This window comes from Chelon labrosus (genome assembly GCF_963514085.1).
Source record: "Chelon labrosus genome assembly, chromosome: 1".
NCBI lineage: Eukaryota > Metazoa > Chordata > Actinopteri > Mugiliformes > Mugilidae > Chelon > Chelon labrosus.
The window spans coordinates 22033403-22046283 of NC_140337.1; the positions used below are offsets into that span (position 1 = coordinate 22033403).

At 42.8% G+C, this 12881-nt stretch overlaps 1 protein-coding gene across 1 annotated transcript in view; it reads left to right on the top strand.

The window, feature by feature from the left end:
• The window catches only part of tbc1d14 (TBC1 domain family, member 14), a 48482-nt gene extending 35891 nt beyond the window's left edge, over nt 1-12591 (top strand). The window contains 6 exon segments of the mRNA XM_084547880.1: nt 58-129; nt 4952-5080; nt 5501-5610; nt 8696-8954; nt 9064-9093; nt 9095-12591. Of these exon segments, the coding sequence (XP_084404006.1) occupies nt 58-129; nt 4952-5080; nt 5501-5610; nt 8696-8954; nt 9064-9093; nt 9095-9127 (633 nt within the window). The 3' untranslated portion in view covers nt 9128-12591.
• Nucleotides 12592-12881: the final 290 nt, after the last annotated feature.

Genomic DNA, 12881 nt, shown 5'->3' on the forward strand with positions numbered 1-12881 from the left:
GCGTATTCTTGGCCTCTTTGTTTGCGCTGTCGTCATTATTTCTCTGCTCATCGCCAGGGCGGACCCTACCATGACGTGCTGCACAGCATTCTGGGAGCGTACACTTGTTACCGGCCAGATGTTGGCTATGTAAGTCACACACACCACAGTGTTTCCAACAAAAGTTCATGACACCCTTGCATTGTTTTTTTTTTTTTGTTTTTTTTGGAGTGAAGGGGTCTATGTTTTAATAAAAGGTCCTAATTATGATGCTATCCCAACTATTAAAAACAATTTTTACAGTATATGGCACATTGAATAGGGGCATGCGTTTTGTACAGTATCAATCCGTCTTTAAAGGAACAGTATGTAAGATTGTGGCCAAAACTGGTACTGCAATCACTTTCAAAATACTGTAGAACGGTGTATCCCCTCCAACCTCCCCCTGACTCGAGGTTGCCAGGTTACCGAGGTAACGTTAGGCTACTCAATACGTCTCAATTACGTTTCACATTGCCATAATCGACGTGCTAATGTTGTTTTCCTCGGCGTTTCAGCATAATGACAGAGAAACGGGCTCATAATGCATTGCTAATGTTAGCAATGACGACTCGCCGTTTTTATTTCCCAAACAATTCCTTACCTTTTCAATTCGATGAGCCACCTCCTCTGTATGCGCTAACGTAACGTTACTTTGCACGAACATGCATAACTTTGTTCGACTGTCGTGAATATTTGAAATGAATCACGAAGTCAGTAGAGTTTCGTCATCCGGGTTGCCAGCTCTGCTCTAGTTACCGCATAGATCAGTATATATATCTATGCGGTAACTAGAGCAGAGCTGGCAACCCGGATGACGAAACTCTACTGACTTCGTGATTGGTAGATAGGTGGAGGGTGGCGCCTCAGACCAAAACACAACATGACAACAATAACATCAGTTGAGGGCTGCAACTCTCACTTTTAAATGACAATATCCTGGCCGGACCACTGTTGTCAGTGATATAAGTATTTGAAATGAACATGATTTCTTCATGTCTAGTGACATATCAGGGCCATTTTATGATTAATTGAAATACATTTCTTACATACTGTTCCTTTAAATTACTGTAATAAATATAGGATTTAGCGACAAATAGCAGCAGCCTGTTAATGTGCATGAATACTAAACATAAAGCTGTTGGGACGTGGTATTCTATGGGCAAATGTATGTAATACGTAAGTATCAGCGAATAAATCTAATTTGTAGTAAACAGTTGACTTTCAATCTTTGCTAGTTAGCTCTGACAAAGTTGTGTTACGTCGTTTCTTCCGTGTTTTTACCGACTCTCCTTAAAGGAGAATTGTTGTTTTTTACAACCTGGACCTTATTTCTGGCATAAAATACAATCGTTTACTCACCCATATGACTTTAGTGTAATTTGGAGTTGTTTGGGAGATATTTAGATCCAGTGGAGCGTTGCATATATCCATATAGTGGGAATGAATGGGGCACCGAAGCTCGGGACTCAACGGGTAATAGCACTAGCGTATCATAACAAAATATTGGTGAAATGAACGAGTTTCGCGGCAGATAATGCGTTATTTAGAGGCTGCGTTTCGGTGCCCCATTCACTTCCACTATATGAATATACGCAGATTTAAATATCGTCCAAATGACGGGCAATTCCCCTTTAAACAATCGTAAATCTCCATTGTGTTAAAAAAAAACAATCAATTTTTATTAACGAGCAAAGCTATGCGAGTGCCGTTTTATCCGTCGGGTTAAATCAGCAGTTTGTGTGTGGAGGGTCTCGGGGGAGGAATAGAAAAAACAACGCAAGCACAAAGTTGTTTGAAACATGCAGAAATGTGAGAAACCCTGCACTACAAACACTGCATGATGCCCTTTTGACACTTCAGCACACTTAAGCAATAACAATGACTAATACATGTTATCGTACACTTGATCTTTACACATGGGGATGACGAAGACAGAGATAAATCAAAGGATATCTCAATTTAGAAAAGACCTTGAAGAGTCTCAAAAATCAAATATTAGCGTTATAAATCTGAAATTAAATATATATACGTTTACATTTGCAAACCATGGTCACGTGGTAAACATTCACGGTACATTTAATGAAATACCGTATTGAGTACACCCGATGCACGCGTCCGAACTTTAAAAATAGCGTGTGAACTTTGCACGTGGTGAAGGTTAATAGTTAATAGTTCCAGAGGCCGCGTTATCCCACGTAACACCTTCAGCACATGTGTATTTTTATCTTGATCAAGCATGGGTTTGATTGTCATCGGGATGACTGTTGTCTTCTGGTGTTTGCCACTGAGTAGGAGGTGTCTGCCGCATTGTAGGAGTGTTTGAAAGTGAAATATTTTCTTTGTGTGTGTGTGTGTGTGTGTGAGCGATGCAGCTTCAACCTCAGGCTGCCTGTGGGTGCGACAAAAAGAGGAAACTATGGTAACCTGAAAGTCAGCAACAAAAACCAACTGATGAACTGATCAAGAACTGTTTTTAGTGTATTAAACACATTTTCTATACACTGACCAGGCATAACATTATGACCACCTTCCTAATTTTCCTAAGCTCTTTTTCATAATACAGCGTTCATCCTTGTTGCGTCTGTAAAGCCAATTTTTTTGAAGATCTATATCAAGACTGTTTATCTGTTTATCTCTGTGGTTTAAATTTGAAAAAAATCTATAAGCCAATATTTTGGTATCTTTTTTCCCCACTCTTTTAGCTTTGTTGGAAACGTATGTCTTTCTCTCTCTAACCACTTACTGAAAGTTAAGGCTCTTTTAGAGTACTGCAGGACATAGATATAGCCTACATTGGTGCGAGCCATTTATACTTGTGCTCTCGTTCTGTAACAATGCCACCCAAACACTAGTCGGCGCCGTGTCTTCTTTGACTGAAACTTTCGCCGGAATTTCTGCAAAGACGAGTCGTACAAATGTTCGTATCTCCGAACCTCCTTAGTTAACCTTTCCTCCATGTGTTCCATCTTTATTGATCCAAAACATTTAATTAGAAAATTGTGGAGATGGAGAAGCAGCTGGAAAAACTAAAGAGGAAAAAAAGCTACTGCCAAGCAGATGAATCACAGCTCTTGCTGTCTGCCTAGTTACATTTCTGGGGAAGTGGACGTCAGCGATGGTATTGGGGTCTGTGTATGACTGTACCTACGCCGTCAAATTGACACAGAAGCCTTAACCACCTTTTTGAGTAACGAACCTATACCGATCAGCCATAACATTATGACCCTCTTCCATAATATTTTGTAGGTCTCCATGTGCCTCCAAAACTCGTCAAAGAATGGACATGGGCCTTCTGAGGGTGTCCTGTGGTGTCTGGCAACATGATGTTGTTAGCGGGGGGCCTTTTGGGGGAGAGGCCTCTGTGGATCATCCCACAGATACTTGATCAGTTTGGGATCTAGTGAATTTGGAGGCCAGGTCAACACCTTGTGCTGTTCTTCGTGCTTTTTGAGTAGTTTCTAAACCACTTTTGTGTCCCTGCTCTGGATGGCTGCTGCCATCAAGGAGTGTCATTGCTATGGGGTGGGGGTGCCTGGTCTGGTCTAGGTGGGTGCTACATGTCTAAGTAACATCCAGCTGAATGAATGCCAGGTCCAAAAGTTTCCCAGCAGAACATTGAATTGTCACAAGATGGTGAATGTTATTCACTTATCCTGTCAGGGGTCGTAATGTTGTGGCTGATCAGTGTGGTCGGAGAGGTCTACATGCACCTTATCCTGACATTTAACAGTCCGTGTCTAATGTTTCAGTGCAGCACATGCTCAGGTGAATGTGTGAAAAGGTGCTAGTGACATATTGAGAGTGGCGGGTTTGTGGTAGCTTCTTACTTTGCATCACGCTCTTCTCTGAATGACGCATCAGCGCAGGCAGCTGTTGCGAGATTATCCGTCACCGTTCTCATGAAGGAACGCGGCGACGGGTGGTTTGGGTGTTTCTCCGTTGCGTAGGCGCCGTTTACCAATTAGCACACCTCAAAAAATAAATATTTTCCTTCCATTCGCCCTTTTTCGTTCCTTCCAAGAAGATTTACTAAACCTTGAGTCACACGGGTACCCTCCTGACTACCAGGGGGGGAAAAAAATACCGTTCAATCACATTTTTTTGCGAAGTAATTAATTAAAAAAAAAAGCTTTTATTTGTCAGATACCAAAACTAATGAACGACATTTTCCTTCATGAGAACGATAAAGTTACCAAGTCCTCACCCCTTCACATTTGGTATCATTGAAACGCTGTAAACGTCCTTTGTAGATGGCAAATGGAGTTAATTCAGTAGTATGCAGTGGGGTGGGAGATATTCAGGTTTACAAATCTGAACTACCGGGCCTTCCCGTTGAATTGTGTCTGCATCTAAATTTCACCGGAGATTTAAAAAAGCTCTGATAAAGAAGCATTTTCATAGTTTTTTTTAAATCGGCTCGTATGTAAAACGTCAAACGTAGAAGAGTCTGCTTTTAGTTTCAGATTGTTTCATTCAACAAAAAATTTCAAAACTAGAGGCTGAAGTTTGCAGCTGAGAGCGTATGGTTAATCTTTATCAGCCATTAAACATGCGTCAACTTAAATGTTAACCACCGTCGTGTTTTGCTCTTGTAGTGAACAGTGCTTGCACTCTGGAGCCTTTCTTCTTGTTGATGCTGTGGTTTACCTTTCTGCTCCTCACCGCAGCCCCACGCTGTTTCTTTCTTTCTTTCTTTCTTTTTTTTTTTATTTATTTTTTTTTAAGAGCGTGGAAATGACTGTGACTTCCTGCGCTGACCCCAACTCATTAGCTTCTACACACACACAGCCTGTGCATTCACCTTTGTGTGCAGTTTCTTCTCCATCAGCATTTCAAAATGAATGTTTGAGATGTTTCCTACACGCCGTGACCGGGGGCTGCAGCGCATGCATGTCTAAACAATACATATGCGTTTTGTGTGTGTGTTCAGGTGCAGGGAATGTCGTTCATCGCGGCGGTGCTGATCCTGAACCTGGACACGGCCGACGCCTTCATAGCTTTTGCCAACCTGCTGAACAAGCCCTGTCAGATGGCCTTCTTCAGAGTCGACCACAGCCTTGTCAGTGCATCCGCCGCCACAGCAACCAAACATGTGCACACCCACCCACTTCACACGAAACATCATCATTTTGACACCAGATTACCAGATTAGTCACCTGTACTGTGTTTATATTGAGAATAATTAAGCTTCTCAATGTGAAACTTTAGTTTTGAACCTCACTGTGTTTTTCTGGTGAGAAATGACGAAGCAGTCTACCAGCTAATGCAGTTCTTGTACAAATTTTTCCCTATTTCCGACACAGCAGTGCATGTGCTTCCCTTTTACACAATAATTGGTGTGATTTTATAGTTTTGACCAGACAAAACATCCCACAAGCCTCGCTGCTGCCTGTTTACATTTCATTTACTACCAAATGACTCATTGTCAGAGTGTGGTTTGTATAATTCTCCTAAGGACCACCTTCTCTTCTCTCCACAGATGTTGACTTACTTCGCGGCATTTGAAGTGTTCTTTGAAGAAAATCTACCAAAGCTCTTTGCACATTTCAAGAAAAACAACTTGACCCCCGATATTTATTTGATCGACTGGTGAGTTGCGTTTTAATTAAAATTTTGAACCTTACACATGGATTCCGCCCACGTCCAGAGAGTGTGTGCGCACTTTGCTGAAAATGCTTTACACCTCCACCACGAAACATGACACTTGTCTCACATTTGAGCTAGTCACGGTTTCACTGTCAGGTGCTTTTCAGAGAAAACAGGATGGGTTGCTTTTGTGGGCCGGGGTCGGGTGTCAGTGGTCTTTGCTATTTAACAGCGGAAATTTTTTCATTTACAACACCCCACACAACACCGAGCTTATTGAGGATGTGGTCAATATCTTAGTTCTATTATTATTTCGTGTCGCTGCGCCCCTCCACCTATTTCGCCCTTTCGCTATAATTCTGTCATGGATGTTTTGTTTAATTTCTGTCTAAAATGTCTTCTGTCCTACCTGCCCTGTGACTGCAGATGAAAATTAGCTATTTGCTATATCTGGTTCAGTGTATCTTCTCCATTTTTAAGTGATTAATGCATTTTGTACGTGGTCCCTGTAAGAAATAAACTAAAAAAAACTAAACTAAAACTGGTTAATGACATCTGAAATACACACACACTACCAGTCAAACGTTTGGACGCACCTTCTCATTTAATGTTTTTTCTTTATTGTCATGATTATTTACATTGTAGATTCTCACTGAAGACATCAAAACAATGAATGAGCACATATGGAATTATGTAGTAAACAAACAAAAGTGTTAAATAACTCTAGATTAACTCTAGATTCTTCAAAACCTTTGATTACTGCTTTACACGTTCTTGGCATTCTCTTGATGAGCTTCATGACGTAGTCACCTGAAATGGTTTTCCAACACTCTCCAGTCCATCTCATCCCAAACCATCTTGATTGGGTTTAGCTCAGGTGACTGTGGAGGCCAGGTCATCTTCTTGATCAAATAGCCCTTACACAGCCTGGAGGTGTGTTTGAGGTCATTGTCCTGTTGAAAAATAAATGATGGTCCAACTAAACCCAATCCGGATGGGACAGCATGTCGCTGCAGGATGCTGTGGTAGCCATGCTGTGCCTTCAATTTTGAATAAATCCCCAACAGTGTCACCAGCAAAGCACCCCCACACCATCACACCTGCTCCTCCATGCTTCACGGTTGGAACCATGTATGTAGAGACCATCCGTTCACCTTTTCTATGTCGCACAAAGACCAAAGATCTCAAATTTGGACTCATCAGACCAAAGCTTAGATTTCCACTGGTCTAATGTCCATTCCTGTGTTTCTTGGCCCAAACAAATCTTTTTTGCATGTTGCTTTTCCTTAGTTGTGGTTTTCTAGCAGCTATTTGACCGTAAAAACCTGATGGGCGCAGTCTCCTCTGAACAGTTGATGTAGAGATGTGTCCTCTACTAAAACTCTGTGTGGCACTGATCTGGGCTCTAATCTGAGGTGCTGTTAACTTGCGATTTCTGAGGCTGCTGACTCTGATGAACTTATCCTCAGCAGCAGAGGTGACTTTTGGTCTTTCTTTCCTGGGGCGGTCCTCATGTCAGCCAGTAGAGGTTGATTGTTTTTACAACTGCACTTAGGGACACATTCAAAGTTTTTGCAATTTTCCGGACTGACTGACCTTCAGTTCTTAAAGTAATGATGGACTGTTGTTTCTCTTTACTTAGCTGATTGGTTCTTGATATAATATGAATTCTAACAGTTGTCAAATAGGGCTGTCAGCTGTGTACCAACCTGACTTCCGCACAACACAACTGATGGCCCCATTAAGAAGGCAAGAAATTCCCCAAACGAACCCTGACGAGGCACACCTGTGAAGTGAAAACCACTTCAGGTGACTACATCATGAAGCTCATTGAGAGAAGTCCAAGGGTTTTGCAGCGCTGTCAACAAAGCAAAGGGTGGCTACATTGAAGAATCTAAAACATCATATTTAGAGTTATTTCACACTTTGTTTGTTTACTACATAATTCCACGTGTTTATTCATAGTTCATAGTTCATTCATTTGATACCTTCAGTGAGAATCTACAACGTAAATAGTCATGAAAATAAAGAAAAAACGTAGTGAGAAGGTGACTGGTAGCGTATATATAAAGTCTTTACAAACTCAAACGTGGTTTTATTCTGAATCATATCTAAACTTGTGCAGCGCTCTGATTACTGAAGTGACACAGAAATTATATAAAGCAGCATATAAAAATAACATAACCAGGTTAAACGTGTTGACTTCATCCACTGAGTGTGATGTAAGTCTTGAAAGTAAAACAGGCTGCGTGTTGTGACACACAACACAGGTGTCTGACATTAGGTTTCCGTGCAGTTCTTGCGTTCATTAAGCACGAGGCGCATTCAAATATGCAGGACTGAGCGACTGTGGCCTTCATGCACCAGTCAGATTTGCCAGGAATGAGGATGCTAGTTGACTAAAGTCAGATTAAAAGCTTTTGAACCATTTTGGAAACGGTTACTGCTCTGTTGTTTTTCCTCAAACAGATAAATTACAATGTGAAAACTGGGAACTCTCCATATTGAGTACAAATGGAGAATTTGTACTCAATATGGAGAGTTCCCAGTCATATGTCACTATTGCTTGCAACTTGCTTGGTGCAAAGTTTCCTGTTAAGAAAAAAGAAGGTGGCTAAAAGGCGTCAAAGTGATGCAAATTTTGGCGAAAGTTTCAGTCGCCATTGTGAAGCAGGAAGTAGAAACTAAAATTAAGCCTAGTGTTTGGGTGGCATTTTTACAAAGAGAGCCAGACTGACGAGTGCACAAGTATAAATGGTTCACACTGGCGTAGGTACGTAGGTTAGGGCGTCTATGTCCCGCAGTACCTTAAATGAGCCTTTAGTGCAGTAGAATTTCAACTGCACTCAATAAACGTTGGTGCAAAGTAACTTAACAAATAAAAGCTGCCATAACTTCTGCTACTAAGCCAGAATCCTTTAGTGAAGGTGTGGTGGTCAGGTGGTATTTGAGTTCCGGGATATTGGGATCAATATCTTTGTCAAGAAAGAGCAAGAGTTCCTTCACGCCTTCCCTAATGTCACCCTAACCCAGTTTTTAAGCCTGTCCTTAGCTAACCTCAGTTATCAAAATATGCCGTCCCCTCCAGGATCTTCACCCTGTACAGTAAGTCGCTGCCGTTGGACCTGGCGTGTCGGGTGTGGGACGTGTTCTGCAGGGACGGCGAGGAGTTTCTGTTCCGCACGGCGCTGGGTCTGCTGCGCCTCTACCAGGACGTCCTGACCTGCATGGACTTCATCCACATGGCCCAGTTCCTCACCCGACTCCCCGACCTCATCCCGGCCGAGCAGCTCTTCCAGCAAATCGCCGCTATTCACATGACCAGCCGCAACAGGAAGTGGGCACAGGTGGGACGTTTCGCAGTTTGTCCTTCCATTAGCCCTCCTCTCTCACCTTCTGTGTAGTCACATTTTGTAATGCACCTCTCTTCCTCCTCCTCCTCCTCCTTCTTTTTAGGTTCTGCAGACCTTGACAGAGCAGAAGAAATCAGGCGCGAGGCAGCCTGGTGCTGAGGCGCTGAGCTGAGATCAGAAGAAAAACCTTCTCACACTAACAGACTCGACCCGATCCCCTCCAGCCTTCAGGAAACCCTGGACTCTCGGGGACAAACCTACTTGTAGCCGCCGCGATGACGCTTTTCTCCGGGAGCATTGTCACTACTTCTTCTCTGACTGGAGCCAGGACCCTGGAGGAGGAGGAGGAGGAGGAGGAGGGTGGTGAGGCCTGTCGGTGACGAGGCAAGGGGGTGTGATAAAAGGAATACGAGGCCTTATTTAACTCCAGACACCCCTCCTCTCTCTGCACAGAGGCCCAGCAGTGAACTGGAAGCTGTAGCCGGGGAAAGGCTTAAAGAATGTAACTCCCACACTCCCACATACGTGCACACATGTACTCAGCAGGCTGATTCAACCACAGTTTCTACATCAAATCCTCCACGTAGCTTTTTAATTCTGCGCCCTCGAGGCCCTGGGTTCAGTCAAACTCTCCAAAATCAAGTCTCTTAACGATGATCGGGAACATTATCTTTTTATTATCTTGTGTCTTTTTCCGTCTTCGCCGCGTCCTTTGTTATCAGCACCCTTTTCATCTCGTCACACTTCAGTCATTCCTTTGTGTTCTCTGATATATATATATGTATTTTTTCCAAATCATTCCATGAAGTCAACAGTTTGAAGGTAAAAAAACAACAAAACAAAAAAACCCTTGAACATAAAACACAAATGCACATAATCTCATAATCTTCATGCTGCAGGTTAAACACCTGGACACATGTTTGGTGTCTCTGATTGCACCGCTTTGTTACATGTAATGAAATGTTGTAACCCTCTTAGAAAACAAAAAAAAGAGGTCTTAAGCTGCCTGTAAAAAAAAAACAAAAAAAATTCTACTGCGTATTTATGTCGACGAAACTGGAGTAAATTCACAGTCACAGATGTGTGATTTTCCCCCTGTGCTTAATAAGTTTGAGGTACATTTTTTTTGTTTGTTTGTTTTGGCTTGTCGAGTGTTTTGTTTCCTGATGTCTTGGTGTGAGTGTGAAGTCTTTTGCACATTTTATTTAATATTTATCAAAAAAAAAAAACGGAAGACGGGACTCAAACGGGACTTGTTCCAGGTAAATGAAGGGTCGAAGCCTATTAAAGGTGGCCAGGGAAAGGTTTGGCCACTAGAGGGCAGATTAGAGCCGACTCGCCTCCGACCAGCTAGCGAAACTTTTTTCCCCGACGGCTTTGGATTGTCTGCAAAAACGTCACGATAATTGTCGGGGCTGCCATGGAGATCCGGACGTACGGTTTCAAACTTTCCGAAGTAATTGTTGTTGTCGCTTCTGAAGAGTCCGCTACTGACATAGCATCAGATCGTGAAATACCGCCCCCTCTGTTCATTCGCTTGATTGCATTTTTTATTATTTTTTTTTTGAGCCGACCCTTAACGTCTCTGCAAATTGGCACCGTTACAACGCTGCAGAATTTTCTTGAAAGCCGATTAATCTGGCAGTCATGAGGCGAATTATTACTTTTAAGCGCATCTGATTGATGTAGCCACTCCAGCTGCTGACTTATCAGGCCCAACCGATCAGTAAAAATCAACCTCAACCTGAGGAACGGCTACTCTTTATGTGATCTAGGACGGTAAACTGAATGTACTTTGGTTTAGATGGTTTGATAAGGAGAAACAATTTGAGGGCATCATCCAGTGACAAGGACTACTCATTGTCGGGCTGCCAATATTGACGCTTTGTTGATGCTTTGACTTCCTGTCACCCAGAACGTACGTGCAGTTCATAGGCAACCTGGGTGTTAACTGGGTCATCTGGGTCAGGTTTCATTTTTTTTTTGTGGCTGCTGATCTCTGAGGTTGTACGTGAGCGAGGGGCCTCGACGCAGCAGGTACACCGTGGTTAATGTGTCACACCGTCCTGACCACTAGTAGGCCAGGGCCTGTGTTTACGTCTCTGTAGAGTGCAGAGTTAGCGAATTTCATTTCTTGATAGTCGGATAAAAAGAAAAGTAGTAGCTCAACAGTTTTTTTTTTTTGTTTTTTTTTTTTAATGAAGATTTTTTTCTTTCAAAGCCCATTTTGCACTAATACGTTCATGAGATGACATGAAGCTAAAGTCGTAGATATATTTCGCCGGTTCATCTGCTCACGTCGTGCTACTGAGCTCCTCTTTCAACATCAGCGACGTCTCTCTTTGTCCTCCGAATTAGCTCACGTCCTCCGCGACAGGACGGCGTTCTGCTCAAAGTATTTTTGGTTTTAAAAACAGGAAGCGGCTTTGGTGTTCAACTCCCCGTCATCTCGGCTGCTTCGTGGCTGCTGCTAGCAGGCAGTCTTCACCCCAGCACCTCGCTGCAGACTTTTCTGATCACTCTTCTTAATGTGCACCCCCCCCCCCCCCCCCATCCCTGCACCCCCCCCATCTTCCTCCTCCTCCTCCTCCTCCTTCACTGTGGTAACACTGCAGGACTGCAATAAAGCTTTTTGCACATACATGGAAGCCTTTGAGTTGAGTCGTGCCTCGCATCATCACCAGTTCGTGTCACGGGTTTAAACGGGTTGTCGGTTATTTCCATCGTCTTTTTATTTTCCCTTTTCCACTTCTTTGTGCTTAAGTGTCTGGCAGTGAATTTTGTGTGTGTGTGTGTGTGTCTTTTTTTGTGTGTGGTTTAATTTCCACCAACAGATCTGTTAGTTGTTACATTAAAAGCTGGCGGCATCGGTATAACCAGCTCTCTACCTACACTACCTTCTTAGTCAATGATCCACTGAGGGTTTTAAAAAAACAACAACAAAGAAATTCAAACTAAACTTGAATAAAAATATGTATAATAATATATACGTTTGCTTCACAATCAGGTTGATTTGCTGGATCTTTTAAAGTCTTAAATTCAGTTTGTTGTCGTTTGCATCGACTTTTATTTCCCAAGAGACCCGTGTACTGTAGAGGACTGATAGACATCCATGGAGACGGCAGTAGGGTCACCATGCAACTGTATCTCACTTGAAATGTATATATGAATAAATGATGGTTTTATTATAATAAAAAGCTGTACACGTACAAGCGGGAGCTGGGTCGTGAGTCTTTTTGGTGCTCTTTGAGTCTTTAAATGTCTTATTGAGACGTCATTCTGTGAAGGTCATCTCTGCTAGTTTTGCTGTTGCCATGACAACCAGTGTGACAGCTGTGTGAAGAGTTCATTCTCTGTATTCCATGTAGGGTCACTTTCATGATTTCATTTGGATAAACTTGATGCAACTCCATTTATACTTGTGGGCTCGTCAGTCTGGGTCGCTCTGTAATGACGTCACCCAAACACTAGTCGGCGCTGTGTCTTTTTTTTGCCAGTCGGGTTAATTTTTGTTTCTACTTCCTGCTTCACTTTCAACAATGGCAACTGAAATTTTCGCAGAGATTTCGCCCAAGATGAGTCATACGAATGTTTGTATCTCCGTTAACCTTTCCTCGATGTGTTCCATCTCTATTGACAATCAATTAGAAAATTAAGCAGCCTCAAAAATTAACGTGGAATCACGCTACTACCAAGCAGACCAATCGCAGCCGGACGACACGGAGTTACATTTCTGGGGAGGTCAGGCTACGGCGTTATAGGCGGTTTAGACTTACGCGGGAAATTGACGCAGAAGCAACGGGGTGACGTGCACCTCCCCCAAAATGTAACTACGCACCGCGGCGATGCAAGACCACAGGAGCTGTGATTGGTCCGCTTGGCACTAGCTTCTCCATCTCTGCAATTTTCAAATTGATTGTT